At 46.7% G+C, this 21,762-nt stretch overlaps 1 protein-coding gene across 1 annotated transcript in view; it reads left to right on the forward strand.

The window, feature by feature from the left end:
• Nucleotides 1–21,762, forward strand: part of LOC306755890 (uncharacterized protein) — a 64,801-nt gene that overhangs the window by 25,785 nt on the left and 17,254 nt on the right. The window contains exons 6-21 of the mRNA XM_079240456.1: nt 962–1,111; nt 1,222–1,404; nt 1,485–1,607; nt 2,626–2,739; nt 2,828–3,131; nt 3,219–3,334; nt 4,709–4,826; nt 4,906–4,997; nt 5,068–5,218; nt 14,018–14,124; nt 15,523–15,646; nt 17,999–18,132; nt 18,243–18,290; nt 18,470–18,579; nt 21,249–21,417; nt 21,502–21,606. Of these exons, the coding sequence (XP_079096582.1) occupies nt 962–1,111; nt 1,222–1,404; nt 1,485–1,607; nt 2,626–2,739; nt 2,828–3,131; nt 3,219–3,334; nt 4,709–4,826; nt 4,906–4,997; nt 5,068–5,218; nt 14,018–14,124; nt 15,523–15,646; nt 17,999–18,132; nt 18,243–18,290; nt 18,470–18,579; nt 21,249–21,417; nt 21,502–21,606 (2,148 nt within the window). The remainder of the gene's footprint in view (nt 1–961; nt 1,112–1,221; nt 1,405–1,484; nt 1,608–2,625; nt 2,740–2,827; nt 3,132–3,218; nt 3,335–4,708; nt 4,827–4,905; nt 4,998–5,067; nt 5,219–14,017; nt 14,125–15,522; nt 15,647–17,998; nt 18,133–18,242; nt 18,291–18,469; nt 18,580–21,248; nt 21,418–21,501; nt 21,607–21,762) is intronic.

Below are 21,762 nucleotides of genomic sequence, written 5' to 3' on the forward strand. Positions count from 1 at the left end.
GTGGAAGTCAGGTGTGTTGGAGCAGGGCTACATGGAAAACCTGCAGGATTGTGGCCCTCCAGGACCGACTGCGGTAGAAACTGTCCCTGAATCTTTTCCTGGAGCAGGAAGTAAATGCATTTATTTTCCCCTCATGAGCAAAGATTTATGCTTCGACCTCATAGGCTTGTTTTTCTGTCATTATTATTATTATTATTAGTAGTAGTAGTAGTATTAGTGTTGTAGGAAAGGCATGTTGGCATCATATTTTCTAATATATGTAAATAAATTAGCAAAAAATCTATTAATATGTTAGTTAATATGTTAATATGTAAATAGACGTAGGTTATATACAGTTTATTTATTATTATTTTTTAAATCCTACAGTGGTATATAATTTAATATGTATATATAAATAATTAAAAAGAAAAAGGAAAAAAATTATAAATTTAATAAAAACTTAATGAATGTCAATAAAGGTAATGAATAGGAAATATTCCGTAAAAAAAAAAATTAAGGTTCCAATGGGCGCTAATTTTATATTTTGTGTGTTGTGTCTTTATGGGTTAAATGGATTTAGATTTTTTTCTGCCATTTAAATTAGGAGAACTATGTCAATATTTATTGTTAATGAAAAATCTTCTTTAAAGTTTTATTTGATGATGCATTATTATTTCTTTTTATATATAATCTTCTTTTGTTTGAAATGAAGTTATTTAATGTACAGTTAAATTTATATTGGTTGCTTAAATATTTATATTTGGATGATTTTAAATGAAACAAAAAGCTTAAAAAGAGAAAACTTAATGATTTTAGTTTTATTTTAACTTAATTCTACTTGTTCAGCTTTTTAAATCTAAATTAAATGACATACTAATAAATCAGACGTTCAGCTGTGAAGTTGTTTGAACTGAGTTGTTTTTGTGATGTTTTCCGTTAAATCCTGAGGGAAAGTGTCCCAAACGTTTGTAAACATCTGCAGAAAAGAGAGCTGGATTGTCAGCGGCAGCGAGGGGAGGAAATGGACGCCATGTTGACGGAGAAGGAGAAGAGACTGGCGGAGAAGGAGGCCTACATCGTCCACCTGCAGACGGGTTTGGCAGGAGATCAGCCCATCACACCTGCAGCACAGGTCGGTCTCCTCTTCAGCACGTCCTGCAGACATCATCTCAGCTGTTTTTCACTGCAATAAAGTCGTCTGCAACGTTTCGCTGCAACGCTAACCCGTGTGGTCGTCCTCAGACGGTTCAGGGCGGCGGAGCGGCGGCAGAGGAGCTGCAGCTGCTGGTGCAGAGCCTGACCAAGAAGGTGGGAGAAGCAGAGGAGCGCTTCAGCTTGCTGCAGGAGCAGGCGGACAGCCTGAAAGAGCTGCTGGCGTCCGAGAAGGAGCAGTACAGTCAGAAGGAGAGCATGTTCAAACAGAACGTAGGTGCATGACGGCAGTCTGATGCTCTACGGCAGAATTCCTCGCCGCTGTCTGACGCTGTTGCCATGTTTGTTTTCAGATCCAGACATTCAAAGACATCATAATTCAGAAAGATAATCAGCTGACGGAGATGAACAAGATGCACGAGCAGGAACTGTTTAAGCTAGCCGCCAAGTCGGACGCCAGCGCAGACCTGGAGCAGGTAGAGGCGCTCTGCTTTGCTGCTGTTTCCGCTCTTCCTCACAGCTCATTTTCTATTCTATTCTATTCTATTCTATTCTACAGTAATTTAGACGCTTTTATCCAAAGCGACTTACATATGAGTGAGAACAGCACAAGCAGGAAATCAAACAGTAGAAGACATCGTAGGAAGGTGCTGGTGGACTGTCCAGTTGGACGCAGATCCTTCCATGAAGTGCTACAGGCTTTTTGTTTTTTTGTCATTTCCTCCCTTCCCACCCCATAATCTCACCTATGTGATAATACAAAGAATTAATACCTTAATGTTTGTTGCAAAGAACTGGGCTAAGTTCTCCAACTTTCCAAGTGTTGAAGTGCTCCTTGAAGAGCTGAGTCTTCAGCTTGCTCTTAAAAGTAGACAGGGACTCTGCAGAGCAGACAGTTTGGGAGATCATTCCACCATCGTGGAACAACAGAGGAAAAGAGTCTGGCTGGTGATTTAGTCCCACGTTGTGGTGGTAACACGAGGCGTCTTTCACTGGTGGAACGTAGCTGTGGAGAGGGAGTGTAGGTCTGGATTAGGGAGTGAAGGTAGACGGGAGCCGTTTGAGTTATTGTTTTGTAAACCAGAAGCAAAGCTTTAAATTTGACGCGTGCTGCCGGAAGCCAATGAAGAGCGATTAGCAGCGGAGTGACATGAGCTCGTTTGGGTTGGTTGAAGACCAGACGCACTGCAGCATTCTGGATCATCTGCAGAGGTTTAACCAGCATGCAGGCAGACCTGCCAGTAGGGAACTGCAGTAATCGATGCGTGAGATGACCAGAGCCTGAACCAACAGTTAAGTCATGTGTTCTGTCAGGTACGTCTGATTCTCTTGATGTTGTAGAGAGAATATCGACAGGTACGGGCAACCGAGGCAACATGGACCTTAAAGGTCAGCTGGTCATCCATCATGACACCAAGATTCCGGGCAGCAGATGTAGGAACAAGTATGAAAGAGTTGAGCTTCACACTTAATGCTGATTTTTCTTTTCCTCAGCTTTTAAAGGCGCTGAAGCAGAAGCTTCATGAGAAGGAGGAGGTGCTGCTGGGTAAAACCCAGGTCATCGACGTCCTGCAGGGAGAGGTGGATGGCAGGGACCAGCAGATAAAGGTCAGGTCCTCACTTTCCAAACCCGCCTGCTGGAGAAGAGCTGGACGACACGTAGCTGACCTCTAACTTTCCATTTCATTCCCGACAGGAGCTCATGGAGCGGCTGCGGCGCCTACAAGTAGAGCGAGAGAGCCTTGAATCCAAGATGGAGGCAGAGAAGCATGTGATGCGAGCACAGCTTCGCGACCTGATGGAGAAGCAACAGGTTGAGGTGCAACTGATGACTGAGCAGCATGAAGCGCAGATGGAGCAAATCCAGCAAGACCTGCTGGGGCAGCTGGAGGAGCTCCAGCGAGCCTCCTTAACGGCACCACCTGGCAGTCAGGAGACGTCGGGGAGCGGAAACCTGCCCGCCGATTCCGCCTCCGTCCAGAGGATGGCGGAGCTGGAAGGTCTGCGTGTTGACGTCTCAGCTAGCTTCAGCAGATGTGGCCGAGTTCTTCAGCCTGTTGGAATGACATTTCCTCATTTCCTTTCAGCTCAAGCAAAGCAGAAAACAGAAGAAGCCAGCAGGTCGGAGGCCAAGTTCCTCAAAATGAAAGCGTGGTCTAAATCTCGAATCAGACAGCTGGAGGACGAGTTGAAGAAAAGCCAGGTGAGCCGCCTGAAAGCCTGCAACAATTTAAAACCATTGTTTCTCTGCAGAGGTTTTTCTTACATTTCTGGGTTTTTTTTTTTAAAGGTCTGGTATGATACGCTAGATTTAGATTTTTAACAATACACTTTTCTCTCTGTTACACTTTTACTGATTTATTTTGGTGCCGATTTGATTTAAATTGCGATTCCTCCGTTTTGCTGATTTTTACTTTTTAAACAGCAGACTCGGGGTGGGAAAATCCAATCGGGGTTTGTTTGCTTCACAATTTTAAGAGATTTTTTTGTTAAAAAATTGATTATTTTTTCAAATAAACAAATAAAATCAAAAATAAAATTTTTGTAATTTTTTTATTGATCTTTTTACTTGTGTTCTTGGGCTTTATAGCCGCAGAATGATGGTTGGCTATTGTGTTGTTTTTTTTCCCTCGTTGAAATAAAAAATGAGCAAAAAAAAAAAGAACTTGATGAAGTTCCTGCTGCGCTACGTTTAGCTGTTAGCTCTGCATTTAGCTCAGGACGGCGTCCTGCTGGGTGGGCGGTAACGTTAGTCGTGTTACCGCTGGACGCCACATGTGCTTTACAGAGTTTACAGCTGTCCACATGTCCAGCTCTGCTCTTCCCTTCAGAGCTAAACATCCTAAATGTGTCCAGACTTTGGACTTAAAATGTGACGGTGGAGGATTTATCTGCACATTTCTGCAGGTTGTCGCCGTTCTCCATCTTCTGTTTATGTGTTTTCCTAAACGGATAAAATGTCGTGTTACTGGTCGGAGAGAAACATGTCGCCCCCTGCTGGAGAAAAACCAAAACTTCTTCTCCATCTGGCTTCTAAACATAGAAACATAAATATACAAAATAAAAACAAATAAACCTAAAGACAAAAATTTATTAAAATTATGAAACAAAAAAAAATCGTGTTTTTTTATGTGAATCGATTCCCCCCCCCCCCCCCCCCCCCCAGCCCTGTTAATCAGCCTTTACATACCCAGAACCAATGTTGATGGCCATAAAACCTATTTTCCACATAACGTATATATTTACATCTCCTTCAGGTGACAGAGTGACACATCTTCATTCTTCTGTAGTAATGTGTCATCTCTCCGCTTTCTGGACAGCCGAGGGTTAAACATACAGCCCTTTAAGTTGTCAGGATGTCCTTTCAGACAGGAGACAGATAGAAACAGACCTCCTGATGAATATTCTCTTTGGTGACATTTTGGCCTTTTCGTTTATCTTCAGTCCAAGTTGCTTTCCTGTCAAACCGGCTCGAAACACGTCGCAGCACATAAACATGTGTAAAAGTAGAAATGATTTATATTAAAGTAGTGATTCCTCTCATGTTTAAGATATCTTCTGTCCCCGTCGCCTTTAGGCTGGAGTTGCTCCTCCTGACCTGACGGCCTTGCGGAGTCGAGTCACGGCCCTGGAGGAGGAGCGGGAGGAAAACCAGTGGAAGGTGGAGCAGTACGAGGAGCTGAAAGCAAACAACGGTAGTACGATGAGACCTGAGGCGGTCTGCCACACCTGGTCTTCATTCGGTGGAAGAAACTCTTGTTGTGTTTCTCTCAGAAATGCTGGAGACGAAGCTGGTTTTGTATGAGGAGCAACAGCGAGTGCTGCAGGCAGACCTGGAGCAGTTCACCAAGAGGGCCGCGTCTCAGGTCAGGGATTCAGGTTGTATCTGAACGTATCCGGGGAGAACGGCGTCACTGAAAGGTCTCCTGACCGCAGGCCAGCGAGTCGGGCAGCGCCGAGGACGCTCAGAGTCAGGTGCTGGAGTGGCAGGAGATGGTCGCAGAGGCGGTCAGCGCCAGGGACCGAGCCAGGGAGGAGAAGGCTGCCATGGCGCTTCGCATCAGCCACATGGAGGAGGAGCGAGAGGGTAAGGTGGACATGCACACCCGTAGATGAATCACTAGAAGCAGGAAAGGGTGAGAATAAAACCGAAAGAGGAGAAACCAGCTGATGCATGTCTCATCTGCTTAGAAATCATTTACATCAACAAACAAGCCGTTTGTGATGCTAACGCCGTCTTCTCTGAGCTGCAGCTCATCCCAGTAGGCTCCAGTTTGCCACTGAGGTGGACTTTCTAAACCAGCAGCCGTTGCTGAACAGAAAACTCCAGTTTATCAACATTTTTTTATTTAAACCAGAAACTAAAAGCAGAACGATGGAAAAGACGTTCTCTTCATCTTTTCTGCCTTTAACACAGATGCTGAATGCAGTTTCCTCCTGCAGACACGTTGAAGCTTCCCGTAACGTTTGCACACGTGCATGTCTGCACGTGCACATCTGCTCTCGGTTAAACAGCGATGACCAATCAGAAGTTGATGAGATGAGATCCAGCTGCAGCTGAACTCCGGACCACTTGATGATTTCCTGTAAACGTTAAATAAAACTGGGATTAAACTGCGATACGTCAGTTTTATCAGCAGGACGGGGGCGAATGTGTAAGCCTGGGGACGCTTGTTCCATCCTCCACGAGAAACAAGAACTGAGTTCTGTCTCTCGAAGCTGCAAAAGAAGAAAAACATTCTTGTTCGGCAGGTCCATCCATCCTCCAGGAGAAGCAGGTCTGCAGCGGGGAGGGGTCACTGCGGGGGGGCGATGTCTGCTTTATGTGCCATGAACCCGGTTGTTTCCTCCACCAGGTCATGTTTTTACCGCCGTCTTTGTGTTCAAGATAACTCAAAAGGTTACGGACGGATTTTTATAAAAACTTTAGAGTTGTTGGAAATGTAAAAATGAAGAACTGATTAAATTCTGGGGGTGATCCGGATCACCGTTTGGATCCAGGAATGTTTTAAAAGGATTCTTTAACATCGTGCTCGGCGGAGGTTTCTGCTCTCCGAGTTTCTAGTTTCATATTTAACGAGCAGCTTCGTCCGCGGCGGGGCGGGTCGTGCACGCGGCGGCGGGGCGGGTCGTGCACGCGGCTGGATCCGAGTGTTTTAATGCTACATGTAAAAATGTTGGTACTTTCTCACCACCTCGATCAGCTGTTTTATCAGAACAATCCTTTATACCTGCAACAGCAAACATGCGGAAGCAGCAACTCCGCTTCCTGCTTTCTCCGTGTTAACCACGCCCACCTCACATGTCCGACCAATCACATGGTACTTCTCGGAGCCCCGAAAGAAAAAACTTCTGCAGCCCGATGTGTCGAGAACTGTCTTCAAACGCGTCTGCGAGAACAAAATTACATCATTTTCTTCTCGGAGCCTCGAGAACAAGAATAAAGTTCTGGCTTCTCCTGGAGGATGGAACAGGCTTAATTATCTGTTATTCACGCCACATTTCATCTGCACGTGCACGCGCCTTTGCACATCGGAGCGGAGGAGAACTGAGAAAGGACACGCTGTCATCTAAATAAGAAAATGATTTTATTAAACTCCAGTGTGCAACCTGGATGAAAACTGTTCAGAGAGGCAGCCCGATGCTGAAGTTGGCTTCTGGTTTGCGATTTAAAGGACGATTCCACGACTTTTAGGAACCTTTACCGCATCAGACCAGGTTCTGCTGAAAAACTCTGAGATGTTTTTCATCGTTCACATCTGAAAAGAATTCTGCTGAGCTGGAAGATTCATTGAAACATTTTCTGACTGGAGAAACTTTTTTTTCTGTTGTTAAAAATGCATGCGAGCCCCATTTATGTGTTGTTTGCTCTCAGACAGTCAGTCCCACCACACCCCGGTCAGGCTTAGGACCAGTTCTGTGCTTTTTAGCGCTGTAGTTGTGTTTTTGACTCATCAGACGTCGACATGACGCGAACAGGGAACAAGTTTTTACCCGTTTGCTGTGCAGAAACTGCAGCGAGCTGCCTGGATTCCTGCAGCCGTCGAAGCTGTGCTCCGGTACAGGGTCTGCAGTTCCCACCTCGCCTCCGCTTCTCCGACCACACGGACTGTTTTCTGTCTGCAGGTGGGAAAACGGAGGCGAGAGACGGCATCCTGAGTAGGAAGCTGTCCAGGCGGGTGTTTCTTCTTCTTCTCACGTCGACGATCTGATCAGTCAGAAACAGTCTGGAAAAAGACCTCCACGAAGAAGACAAACACTTGGTCTGTTTCACTCGACCGTATACCTTTCCACCCTCGCAAGGCAGTGTCGCGCCAGTGTGAATGGAATATGTTATTATAACGGATCTGAAGTTGATGTTTCGGTAAAGGAGGTTAAGAGCAGACGGTATGTTTCGGTAAAGAGCAGACGGTACGTTTCGGTAAAGAGCAGACGGTACGTTTCGGTAAAGAGCAGACGGTATGTTTCGGTAAAGAGCAGACGGCACGTTTCGGTAAAGAGAAGACGGTACATTTCTGTAAAGAGAAGACGGTACGTTTCTGTAAAGAGCAGACGGTACGTTTCGGTAAAGAGCAGACGGTATGTTTCGGTAAAGAGCAGACGGCACGTTTCGGTAAAGAGAAGACGGTACGTTTCTGTAAAGAGCAGACGGTACGTTTCGGTAAAGAGCAGACGGTACGTTTCGGTAAAGAGCCGACGGTACGTTTCGGTAAAGAGCAGACGGTACGTTTCGGTAAAGAGCAGACGGTACGTTTCGGTAAAGAGCAGACGGTACGTTTCGGTAAAGAGCAGACGGTACGTTTCGGTAAAGAGCAGACGGTACGTTTCGGTAAAGAGCAGACGGTACGTTTCGGTAAAGAGCAGACGGTACGTTTCGGTAAAGAGCAGACGGTACGTTTCGGTAAAGAGCAGACGGTACGTTTCGGTAAAGAGCAGACGGTACGTTTCGGTAAAGAGCAGACGGTACGTTTCGGTAAAGAGCCGACGGTACGTTTCGGTAAAGAGCCGACGGTACGTTTCGGTAAAGAGCCGACGGTACGTTTCGGTAAAGAGCCGACGGTACGTTTCGGTAAAGAGCCGACGGTACGTTTCGGTAAAGAGCCGACGGTACGTTTCGGTAAAGAGCCGACGGTACGTTTCGGTAAAGAGCAGACGGTACGTTTCGGTAAAGAGCAGACGGTACGTTTCGGTAAAGAGCCGACGGTACGTTTCGGTAAAGAGCCGACGGTACGTTTCGGTAAAGAGCCGACGGTACGTTTCGGTAAAGAGCCGACGGTACGTTTCGGTAAAGAGCCGACGGTACGTTTCGGTAAAGAGCCGACGGTACGTTTCGGTAAAGAGCCGACGGTACGTTTCGGTAAAGAGCCGACGGTACGTTTCGGTAAAGAGCCGACGGTACGTTTCGGTAAAGAGCCGACGGTACGTTTCGGTAAAGAGCCGACGGTACGTGTCGGTAAAGAGCCGACGGTACGTGTCGGTAAAGAGCCGACGGTACGTTTCGGTAAAGAGCCGACGGTACGTTTCGGTAAAGAGCCGACGGTACGTTTCGGTAAAGAGCCGACGGTACGTTTCGGTAAAGAGCCGACGGTACGTTTCGGTAAAGAGCCGACGGTACGTTTCGGTAAAGAGCCGACGGTACGTTTCGGTAAAGAGCCGACGGTACGTTTCGGTAAAGAGCCGACGGTACGTTTCGGTAAAGAGCCGACGGTACGTTTCGGTAAAGAGCCGACGGTACGTTTCGGTAAAGAGCCGACGGTACGTTTCGGTAAAGAGCCGACGGTACGTTTCGGTAAAGAGCCGACGGTACGTTTCGGTAAAGAGAAGACGGTACGTTTCGGTAAAGAGCCGACGGTACGTTTCGGTAAAGAGCCGACGGTACGTTTCGGTAAAGAGCCGACGGTACGTTTCGGTAAAGAGCCGACGGTACGTTTCGGTAAAGAGCCGACGGTACGTTTCGGTAAAGAGCCGACGGTACGTTTCGGTAAAGAGCCGACGGTACGTTTCGGTAAAGAGCCGACGGTACGTTTCGGTAAAGAGCCGACGGTACGTTTCGGTAAAGAGCCGACGGTACGTTTCGGTAAAGAGCCGACGGTACGTTTCGGTAAAGAGCCGACGGTACGTTTCGGTAAAGAGCCGACGGTACGTTTCGGTAAAGAGCCGACGGTACGTTTCGGTAAAGAGCCGACGGTACGTTTCGGTAAAGAGCCGACGGTACGTTTCGGTAAAGAGCCGACGGTACGTTTCGGTAAAGAGCCGACGGTACGTTTCGGTAAAGAGCCGACGGTACGTTTCGGTAAAGAGCCGACGGTACGTTTCGGTAAAGAGCCGACGGTACGTTTCGGTAAAGAGCAGACGGTACGTTTCGGTAAAGAGCAGACGGTACGTTTCGGTAAAGAGCCGACGGTACGTTTCGGTAAAGAGCCGACGGTACGTTTCGGTAAAGAGCCGACGGTACGTTTCGGTAAAGAGCCGACGGTACGTTTCGGTAAAGAGCAGACGGTACGTTTCGGTAAAGAGCCGACGGTACGTTTCGGTAAAGAGCCGACGGTACGTTTCGGTAAAGAGCCGACGGTACGTTTCGGTAAAGAGCCGACGGTACGTTTCGGTAAAGAGCAGACGGTACGTTTCGGTAAAGAGCCGACGGTACGTTTCGGTAAAGAGCCGACGGTACGTTTCGGTAAAGAGCCGACGGTACGTTTCGGTAAAGAGCCGACGGTACGTTTCGGTAAAGAGCCGACGGTACGTTTCGGTAAAGAGCCGACGGTACGTTTCGGTAAAGAGCCGACGGTACGTTTCGGTAAAGAGACGGTGGATGTTCTGCAACGTGCATCAGCGTTCCAGATGTGCAGCTCATGTTTTCTACTGTCCTGACTCATCTTTACTTTGTTTTTGCTTTATTTTCCGCCCTCACCGCTGTCATGTGGGAGACTTGGTTTACTCTGTGCTGCCTCCCATCTCGTGGACCTCGCCCCCCCTGACTCCCTCTCCAGCCCCTGCTCCACGGATGGGGGCAGCCACACAGAATGGTTTCCCATCAGTTTTGTGCACGCAGGCTCCTCCAAACATCTGGTGCAGCTCGTGCACACTGCACTGCCTGCAGCCGCCCTGAGCTTTGTCTTCGTCGTGGTGAGCTGCAGGCAGTGCAGTGACAGGATGCACCGTAGAGTCTGCTCCTCTAGTCCCACCCTCCCTTTACATTTCTTTACCCTTTTCTTGTCCTCTGTTTAACCCTTTCTCCTGTCTGTCCTTTGGTTTCCGGTGTGGACACACTAAAATCATTTAACACGCTCCTCCAACATCAATATTCTGCTGCCAGATTTGGCTAAACGTCAGTGTTTTTGTGGTAAAATTCTCACTAACTCTGGGATGTGAAGCTGACATAAGTTCCTGCTTGGCTCTTTAACACGCAGGGATTTATCAGCTGTCCTGACTTTAAGGTGGATCCAGTAAATAAAACCAAATCAGAGTAGAAATAAAACCACTAACAATCTCTTTAACATTAAGGTGAGTTTTATTGTGTGTGTGTGTGTGTTAATGGTTCCTTATTTAATTACAGGAGTAAATAAAGAGAGTAAAGGACTCTGGATAAGTACTGAGAATTAAAAGCTGTGTTTTTAGTAAAAGTTGGTGATGTGCAGGAAGGTGGTTGTGTCTGCAGACGTGGAGTGTGTTTGTTGCTTTTAGGCTTTTAAGATGAGCTTCATCCACGTCTCTGCTGCCACCAGGCTGCAGGAATGGCAGCTTGCATGTCGTTTAGAAACAAAATCCCCCTTTTTTTAACCTGTGTGTGTGTGTGTGTGTGTGTGTGTGTGTGTGTGTGTGTGTGTGTGTGTGTGTGTGTGTGTGTGTGTGTGTGTGTTTATCTTTGGTCCTCGGGGATCCCTGCTTTTAAACATGCAGATTTTAACTCCCTGGAGGTTTTCCTTCTCAGCTACCTCACGGCTCCATTACGACTCAGGAGCTACGACTTTATTAAACAGTTATCAGGATTTTCCTCCACTGAGGTTTTTCCTCCTTCATACGACTATACTCCAGTCAGGATCCACTAATGCAACTTACCAAACTCCTCCACTGTCCTGTCTTTATGTGGAACCAGAAATAAATCCTCACGTTGTCTTTAAATGTTTCCCGGGAATCTTCAGGGAAACTGTTGGCAGTGGTTTGGAACAAGCAGCTCCTCTAACTGGGCTGAACGGAGCTGCTGCCGCTGGTTTGATTAGATTTTATTTTGGCTTTAAACAGCTTCATATGCAGGAAGTCCATAAAACCGCTGCCTTCAGACCCGATGAGGAAATCTGGTGCTCTGTAGCTGCAAGGCGAGCTGCTAGCTTCTTGCTAGCTCTGCTGTTTACTGTTTGCCACCTGGACGCTTTAAGGCAGGACTACTCAATTAGATATTCAGGTGGGCCAGATTTAAAAAAAAAAAAAAAAAAAAAATGATCAGAGTAAATAAAGTAAGGGAAAAGGAATCAGTAAAAATAATTTTTTTGAAAAAAATTTACATTTACATTTAGAAAAATAAGTAGTTTATTCATTTTTCTATTTTAAATTCAGTCCCACATGAAAAGGACAAATGCACAAAATAAAATAATAAAAATTCCAGTCAGAGACAATTTTTCTCCTCACCTTTAACATAAAAAAGTCATATCCAACTAAACTTCTCGATGTGGCGCCTCCTCACATTATAATCTTTACACACCGCCACACACTCATTGCATATTAAACACGTCGGTTTGGCGCTCAAATGTTACGGATAAAAAATAAATACTTATCAGTCCAGGCAGGGTGAAATCTGCAGTTTTCGTTGTTAATTATGAGTTTTGGGACAGAGAGCGACATGCTAGCTAGCGCTACTCTACAACTTCAAAACACAACAAAACTGGGGTTAATGTTGCTAGGCAACCAAGCGTTGCATTCATGGTCTGCACAACTGTAGGATTATAGGCTACTTAATAAGCGAAGGAATGACTGAAGGTTCTTTATTAATGTCTTTATTCTTTTACATAAGCTGGGCCACATGGAGGTTGGTTCTGGGCCGCCATCTGAAGAGGCCTGCCTTCCGGTGACGGACTTCTGGTCCTTAAAGCGTCCGGTTCATCCGCATCTTTTATGTTCCTGCCTCGCTTTGAATCTATGTTTCTGTCATTTCAAAGTAGTTTCTGAACATTTACAAATCATCAGGTTGTGTGACCATGAATCACCCCCCAACAAGGCAGCCCTGGTGATTTAGGTTTAACTATAACCTGCCAGTTTCTGCATGTTCTGCAACCTTTATCCCAAATGGTTTTACTGGTTTACATTCCCAACGATACGCAGACACATTGGTTTTCCAGAATGTCCATCCGAACACGTCTGGAAGGAGAAAAGCTCATAAATCCATTCATACCGAGCACATTTTCCTCTGTCCTCCCTGACGGTGCTGACAACAGCAGTTTTCCCATAAATAACCTTTTTTTTTTTTTTTTTTACGTTTGTCACCTAAAAGTTTCAAACAGACTCCATGAAGCCGTTATTTAACGACCATTTCATGTCCGAGCCAACCTGAAGGATTTTCACAGTGGAGGGATTTGGTTTTCAGCCACATTGGAGGGTTTGGGGCATAAAGAGCCTGTTGGCGGCCATGTCCCAGTTAACTGGACTGTAGTGGTCCGCCGTTCAGGTTCAGAACTGACTTAAAGTGACGATAATGAACAATCTGTAAGAATAATGGTGGCGTTTAAGGCTGCGGTTTAAATGTGAAAAGAAGTAATCATGACATCCCCGTTTCCATGTCTTTGACTCGCTGTGGTTGTCTGCAGTCCCGGATCTGCAGGTCCGGCTTTGCTTCCAGTCCGGCTGAAAGCAGAGGGTTGTGTCAGGAAGGGCGTTCGGCGTAAAGCCTTCCTCAGTACGACCGTCTGAACGTGGCTTCGGTACGGGTGATTCGCCGTGGCGACCTCTTCTGGAAGGGAAACATGATCAGAAACATTTAAGAGTGTGTGTGTGTGTGTGTGTGTGTGTGTGTGTGTGTGTGTGTGTGTGTGTGTGTGTGTGTGTGTGTGTGTGTGTGTGTGTGTGTGTTTCACCGCCTGCAATCGGAGTGTTTTGTGTTGCTGGAAGGACTCGCTCTAACGCACCCTCTCTCTCCTTCAGCGCGGTCCGAGTGGCCTGCTTCTGCTTCTCCCGCTGTGATAACCGCTTTAACACACTGAACTCCTTCCTCTTCCTCACCCTTCTGCTTCGAGCTGCGTCCTTCCTTCCCTCCTTCACGCACCAAATCCAGCCTGTTGTCACAAAACAGATGGGAACGTGTTGTTCTGTCAGTCTGCCTGCTTGCATCCCGCGCTGCTCGGGGGAGAAAGTGCCAGAAGTTTGCTGTGTTTCTGCATAACTGTCTGGTTAACCAAGACGAAGCACAGAAGCTGTGTCCTTCCTCCCACCGCCACCCTGTACTCCTCGTCTCCCACATGTCTGAACGCTGTTTTCCTTTGATATGCAAATGAGGTGTGCATGGCTCTGACCACAACGTTGCTTCTGAAGTGTCTCATAAACCTTTTTACAGGAGTGAAAACGTAGCTAAAGCCCGATCCTCCCATCCTCCTGCCTCCTCTTGCAGTCTTTCCATCTCGCTCTTTGCTTCCAGTGTTGGTTTAAACCGTTTCAGTGTATTTGCGGTGTCAGATGTGTCTCATCTCCTCGCCACGATGTCCACCGACACCATTCACGCCATCATCTCCGTCTCTCTCATTCTGTCTACAAGCTTCTTCCTTCTGCAACATTTCTGTCCCCTCCTCTTTACAACCCTTCCCATCCACAAACACATCATCCATCCAACCAAACCCCCCCTTTCCCTGTGGCACAAAACTGATTGAGGATGACTGGTTCTTTCCTGGCTGCTCCGATCCAGCGCTGGCTACCCGGCAGCAGGAGTTGGAGGACGAGTTGGCTCAGGCTCGGGGGCTCGGCCAACACGGAGCCAAGAAGCTGGCAGCTCCGGCCCAGCGAAGCCTGCAGGTAGGTGGGCCGCCGGCGCCATCGGCACCTCTGTTCTGCTGTGGAGTAAAGACTCATATGTTTATTAAAAATATGCAATTTACACAGCTTTCATTCAACCAATAAGCAGCTGTCGCATCAGATTACATCCACAACTAAAACTCAAATCATACAACAAGCTTTTAAGAGACATTTTCTTTATTTTTTTATTTTTTGACACTTTGTTTATTTAAGTTTACACAGTGAACAGTAATGGCATTCGATACAGAGGTAACCATGAAATGTATTGTTTGTACTCGCAGATGTAAATTTAATCACAGAACAGATAAGTTTCCCACCCCCACCCTGGGCACCAAGCCCAGTAGACGAACATACATGGTTAAAAGACAAACTATTAATATGGAAGAAAGGGGGGAAAAAACTTGGTCCACAGTAATCTGGCACCCCTGAAGGGCTTCCACGTCCTCTCCAATGAAGCAGCCTTTCCAGTCAAAGTCAGTCTAAATTTTTCTATCTTGAGAAAATGGAGTACCTCTCTAACCCAGTGTGTTTAGTTACCTGGAACTGGGATTTTCATTTTAATACCAATCTTCTCGCCAAAAGAGTTGTAAATACTATCAAGTCTTTTTTAGCGAGGGAAAGAGTTGTTGCGAAGGGCCGTACCCCCAACAGGGCAGTAAGAGGGTCCTCCCTACTGATTACCTGGAGAAGGTGCTGAAGATCTTAGACCAGAACCCAGTCAAAGAGGGACAGTTCCAGAACAAGTGGCAGTAATTTGCAGTGGCTTGCCTCACATAAGGACAGCGTATTAAATATCCTGGCAAGCCGAGTTTTAGAGCTCGATGGAGGATTTGGCACCGCATGAAGCTGTGTCCAGCACAGATTGAGGACTTGTGTACTCTCAACATCCCCAATCGCCTCTCCCAGGTCTGTCCCCTAAACTATTTTTTAGAGTGGAAGCAGATCCCTGACGAGGTTAAAGATATCCAGATAAATAGAAGCTATGGTCCCCTTTAATAAGGAAGAGGCTTCAGGAATGTGTCCGTACCTGAGTATCCAGGAAGAACCGGGAAGCTTGGGAACGAGCTACGGATGAAATCTGAAAAAGTTGTTCTTTAGGGAGCGAGAATTGGCGATCCAGTTGTTGAAAAGAAATATTTTGATCCCGTGCACACATCTCGTGCATCAAATATGCTAAATATTCTGCTTCGGGGTTAAAGAGGGGACAGGACTTCTGTCAGAAACAGATCTGTCTGAGGAGCTGGAGGCTAGAAAAAGATGGAATTTACACCAGATAAACATCCTTTTTACGTCTTATTCTGGTTTGCACAGAGCAGTGGAAATGGTTTGTTTTCTACCCAAACCGTCACGTTGAAACGTTGAAAACAACCCCAGCTGTGATCTTTGTCCCACCTGCAGGAGGACTTTGAGTTTGATGGACATTCCCCCTTCCAGGACCCTCGCAGCGCCTCGGAGAGCACGACCCCGATGGAGGGAGAGAACATGGGAGGTTGGTGGCCCGAGTACAGTACCCCTGACCCAGGTGTGAGAGCCGCTAGACGGTGTCACCGGCATGCACTCGGTCATCTGCACATCACTGGGAAATCCGGCTGCATCTGGCTTGTTGTGACTCCATAACACGGTTCAGCATCTCTTTCTGTTTGTGAACTCTGGGTCACGTTAAGTTCAGTCATGTTTAATGTAACTTTGGTAATATTTACACATTTACATGTCGCCTTGTCATGCTCATCAGTTTTATTTCGACACGTGCATGCTGGTTGAGCTGGCTAGTGTTTGTCAGAGTGCAGGACTGGTGTTAAATGTAGGTGGAACGATGCTCTGTCTGTGGTAAGTTGGTTTGGTTTAACTGTTCACTTGTCTGGCTTCTTTTTCCCTCATTTCCTCTCGTCTTGTCATTTGTCATCAAACCAAAAACTACATCAGAGACTTTCAAAGAGTCTTTATTGTCCCTGAGGGGTCATTTGCTGTTCTGCAGTCACACACATATCAAAAGAAAGGTGGTGAATAAATAAAAAGATTGTTGTCAAGCAGAGCAGTGGCAGCAGAGAGTCCAAAACATTCAAGTAATAAATTATAAAATGGAGAATTCTCTGTGTAATTTTTGGTTGCTTGAGGCTAAACTCAGAAGTTCCATGTAGCTGATTGTCTTCTGAACTCTGCAAATATTCTGTATTTTTGTCATTAATGAGCGATGAGTCCTGTGTGTTTACCAGAACGGCATTGATGCTTTTCGTTTTTAAAAACAAATGATAAGAATAAAAGTATCTCCGCTGGGTTTTTACCACAGACTGTATATAAAAGATGGGTGGAGCCTCCGTGACGTCATCGGTAGGTTTCTGCAGAGCTGACTTGAAGCTCGGTGGGCGGTTCCTACCATCACCATCTTGGCAGGGGCATGCGCGTCGTCTCGCCCGGAAAATACAAATATGGGCAAAGAGGTGGAGCTGAGAGGGGGGCTGTAAGCGTCATGGTGGATGATTGACATCGAGCGAACTCCGAGCTTTCTGTAGCTAAAAGCTAACCAAGCTAACCTGGAGATAACAGGAGCTAACCAGCTAACAGAGGTAAGCGGGCTAAAGCTAAGTCACGTTGTTAACCGGCTAAAACCGCGGTTCTTCTACGTTCTTCTGACTTGAAGCGGGAGATCGGGTACCTGTCAATCAAAGCGACACACCCCTAAATATGCCGAATATTGAGATTAAATTACTTTTAAACGGGCGAGTTAGAAAAAAAATTCACTCCCCCCACAGTTGTCATGAAGGTAAACCTGACCTATTAAACCTAAAATGGATTTTTGAACCAGGCTATAAACATGTTTATTTCTGCTGTGAAGTTGGTCTTCACAGCCGGAATAGGGTGGATTGCCCTCTCCGGGCCGGGAGTCAGGTCCTGCCTCAAGTGGAGGAGTTTAAATATCTCGGGGTCTTGTTCAGCAGTGAGGGAAGGATGGAGTCTGAGATCGACAGACGGATCGGTGCGGCGTCTGCAGTAATGCGGACTCTGCGCCGGTCTGTCGTGGTGAAGAAGGAGCTGAGCCAGAAGGCGAAGCTCTCCATTTACCAGTCGATCTACGTTCCTACCCTCACCTATGGTCATGAGCTGTGGGTCGTGACCGAAAGAAGGAGATCTCGTATACAGGCGGCTGAAATGAGTTTCCTCCGCAGGGTGGCCGGGCTCTCCCTTAGAGATAGGGTGAGAAGCTCGGTCATCCGGGAGGAGATCAGAGTAGAGCCGCTGCTCCTCCGCATCGAGAGGAACCAGTTGAGGTGGCTCGGGCATCTGGTCAGGATGCCTCCTGGACCTCCCTGGTGAGGTGTTCCAGGCACGTCCCTCTGGGAGGAGACCCCGGGGAAGACCCAGGACACGCTGGAGGGATTATATCTCTCGGCTGGCCTGGGAACGCCTCGGGATCCCCCCCGCAGAGTTGGCAAATGTGGCTGGGGAGAGGGAAGTCTGGGCTTCCCTGCTTAGGCTGCTTCCCCCGCGACCCGACTCTGGATAAGCGGCATGAAGATGGCGTGGCAAGTTGGTAATATGGGAGTCTATGGGGATTTGCGTTGTTTTGCAGCCCCTAGTGGATGAGGGGGGAACTGCAGTTTTATACACTTCCACATAGGCTTCACTTTTAACCGCCGGAGGCTCCATCCATCTTTCATGTACGGTCTATGGTTTTCACGCCGCTTCCGCCTGACAGATAACTTCCGGTTCTGCTGGTTTAGAAGAATTTGACGGTGACGCTTCTGTAGAGGAAATCTTGCTCTGGTAAACGCGCTGCTGTGGAAACATTTCTGCCTGTCGCTGTACGTTCCCCGTGGTCTGTATCGGCTTGTTGTTGAGCCTCAGATGCTCATTCTGCGTCTCACGGTGATTCCAGACGGCTTGCGGTCTGTCGTGGAGGAACTGGAGCTGGAGCGGAACCAGTTGCAGGAGCAGATCCTGAGCCTGGAGGAGCGCTGCCAAGACCTGGAGGACCGTCTGCAGCTGCAGGCGCGGATAGAGGCGTTGCAGGTAACTCCACCGTGTCGCTGCAGTTCCTTCCTAGTTATCCTTAACCTAGCTATCAGTAACAGCATGATTCCACCAAGGACTGGATTTTGTAACTGACCCTTCCAACACAGGTGACGTTTGATGTAGATGAAGATGAGCAGCCATGTTGGGTCTCGCAGGTGTGTTGGCTCGCTCATGTGAGTGTGCGCTGGAGAACACCTCCGGCGGTGACCGCTAACGGTGTGCTGTGCTTATTTAACATGGCGAAGTGTCTGTCTGTGTGCGGTGCTGGCTTCACTCAGCGCTCCCAGAGGTTCATCGTTTCATACTGATGTTTTTTTTCCCTCCATCGCTGCAGAACGAGAGCGAGAAGCTTCAGAGCCAGCTCGCCAGCGTCCGAAGCCAGCAAGGCCGAGACGCAGAGAAGCATCAGCTGCTGGTGACCAGCCTGAACGAGAAGCTGAAAGGGTAAGCGGCGCCGTCAGATAAACGTTTGGTCCATCCTGCGTTTACTTCCAGGAGATTTAATGCTGACGCTCTTAGACGGGAGAGTTTTGGCTCTCGTTTCCATGGTAACAGAGTGAATAATTCAGTTCAATTCAACTTTATTTATATAGCGTCAAATCACGGCAACGCCATCTCAAGACGCTTTACAGACAGGAATAAAAAACATAATGAAGGCCAATTCATAACAGCCTATATAAGGAAACCAACAGATTGAGTTGAGTCCAACTCAATCTCCCATCCTGAGCAAGCACACTGGCGACAGTGGGAAGGAAAAAACTCCCTTTTAACAGGAAGGAAACCTCCGGCAGAACCTGGAGGTTTCTGCATAAACTGGCGAAGTTGACGTCTGTCACATCAGCTTGCACCAGTATGAACAGAATAATTCACCCGCGAGAAGCACAAAACTAGGGATGCACCAATACCCATACCCATACTGGTATCGGCTCAATACCATGTGTGTACTCGTACTTGGTATGAATAAAAGTGTACCGATACCACACTAGTCAAGCCAACGCAGATGTGTTTGGCACTTAAGACGTGTTTTAAAAGAAATAAAACCCTTGAATGTTAAAATGTGACATTTTTGTTCCACTAAAACAGTGATCCTCGCTGTTAATTCAACAAGAGCTGAACTCAATATACCAAGACAAGAGGCGAGCCGCCACACCACAAACAAAGCGTTCCCACACTACGCATCCTGCTACGTTGCCAATTCAGCTTTTTAGCAGGAATGGTTATCCTAAATATTACACGGAGTAATGGCATTCTTATGCAACAGTATCTGGTGAAAATACAATAATCCAGAATGTGGGCGTTTCTTTTTCATTATATATACGGAGCTACCGACGGAGCAGCTCTTTGGTGGAGTTCGCTGCAGCTGAAATCATCCAGAACTGGCAACTCTGACAGGGTCAGTTAGGGCCGTTAGGACAGCAGAGTTTCTGCAAGCAGCCTGCAGCTCTTGTTTGTGGAGAGAACTGCAGCGTTTAGGATCATTATGACTTGTTTAGATGCATTTCCAGAAAGCCAGAGGCTGCTTCACGAGCCGCAAGGCAAGAGTCGGTGAGCCGCATGCGATGAGGAACACGGCACTAAAAGCTGGATCTTTGTTCCAAAACCACACATTTATAGTTGTATTTAGGTAAAATGTGTGTTTTAGAATAAAACTTGTTTAAATTGTTCGATCTGTAATGTTATTTTATTTGTGTTGGTGAGGTAACTTCAGAAAGGATGGGTCGTTTATTACAACCTGATGAAATCTTACACAGTTATAACAGCAGTAATAACCATAATAATGTTCACATAAACACATCTGGTATTGGCAGATATCGGTATCGGATCTCCCAGAAAGTGGATTGGTGCGTCCCTACACAGAACAATGGATCTCTGGGTCACGTTGGCACTGCTGCAACTTAATTCATTGGTTCAGTTGCAGCAGAACCTGTTTCTGCTAGACGCAGAGTTTACATGTGTGAGACAACTCATGGTTGGTACGCAACGCTTCTGTTGTGCTTTCCGGTCTGATCAGAATACAACGCTCACCTGGATGTGTCGTCTGCAAGCTTTACTGCCCCCTGGAGACCTGGCATGGGCACTGCATCGCTGGAAACCTGGTCTGGTTACACCTGACCGTTATGTCACTTTATTATTCTGAGAAAAATAGTCTTTTTTAAGCATTTATGGATTGTAAATGTTGACTGTGGACTCCAGAACCAAGCTGGTCTCTCTGGTGCGGCTTAAAAAGGTTCGGGTCTCATCTTAGAGAATTTTATTGCCGAAGCATTGATTTCCAAGATGTCCACGGTGATGTATGGCGTTCCCCAAGGCTCAGTTTTAGGCCCAACTCCTTTTACATCCTTCTTGTTTTTCACCACCTGGAAGCAGAGCAGGAACTTCCAGAGTTCTGCTGACGAAGCGCAGCGTTACATGGCTGTGTCTTCTCGACACTTCCTTCTGCTCGACCAGGTCAAAACACACGTTTAAACCATCGTCGCTGAAGCACACAGATAAGAATAGTTTCTAAAGGTTAAATCTTTTAATCCCTCAGACAAAGCAAAGAAGTTATTTTTGACTCAAAGCTCAACCCTATGAAGCCAAACTGACCTGCATGTAGTTTCTGAGACATTTTGCATGACTTTATGGTGGAAACTCGGCTGAAAACATGGTTGTACTTTATGTGATGCTAATGGACACCAGAAGCAGAACATCACACTACAATCATTTGGTTAAACAGTTCGAATTCAGCCAAAATTGTTTTTAGATTCTGTTAAAGGATTAAATAAAGACCTAAAATAAAAAAAGAGTTTTTTTCCCCAGTTTTTCATAGATCAGGCTTTAAACAGTTCATTTTATCTCACATTAAAAATATAACCGTGTTCTTCTGCATCTTCATGTGTCAAAGATCTGATTATTTCCCTCGACAAAGCAACATTAGCTCCTCTTCCTCGTCCCAGATGAAGGAAAACATCCATGTAGAAGCATGAGAAATATAAAGTTTAGTTGCTCTTCATGTAACCGCTGACTGTCTGGAGTCGGTTTGGATGAGAGGAAGATTTAACGTATCTGTCGAGCAGGCAACGTTCCTTCTCGGCTGCAAACAGTCTAAATAATCCTGTGTTTGTTGTTTTCAGCCTGACGGAAACACAGGAGTGCCTGGAAAGTTCCCTGATTGAGAAGGAGAACACGTTGGCGGAGACGTCGGAGAAGCTGGAGCTCATCAGCAGCATGAGAGAATCGCTGAGCGAGAAGGAAACCCAGCACAGAGAGCTGTCTGAGAAGCTCCTGCAGGCCGAACTCGCCGTAAGATGCTGCCTCTCCTGTTTATTTATGAAGAGACTCTTCCGCCTCCAGCGAAGCTTAATTCTCCCGTTTTCCTCCCTCCAGCTGGAGGACATGAACAAGAAATGCAGCAGCTCGGAGAAACGCTGCTCTGAGCTGAAGACGGAAGCTGCTGACCTGGCGCAGAAGCTGAGTCTGATGAAGGAGAAGGTCGGCTTCCCTTTGTCTCATTTAACCCTTCAATGCCAGCTTACCGCAGCAGACTCTGATCAGAATACTGAGGATTTTTATGTTTTATGCAACATTTTTGGCCACAAAGGATTAAAAATGCACCAGTGGGGGAAAAGTTTTACGAACGTTCATGCT

Source organism: Telmatherina bonti (assembly GCF_933228915.1).
Source record: "Telmatherina bonti genome assembly, chromosome: 1".
NCBI classification, from domain to species: domain Eukaryota; kingdom Metazoa; phylum Chordata; class Actinopteri; order Atheriniformes; family Telmatherinidae; genus Telmatherina; species Telmatherina bonti.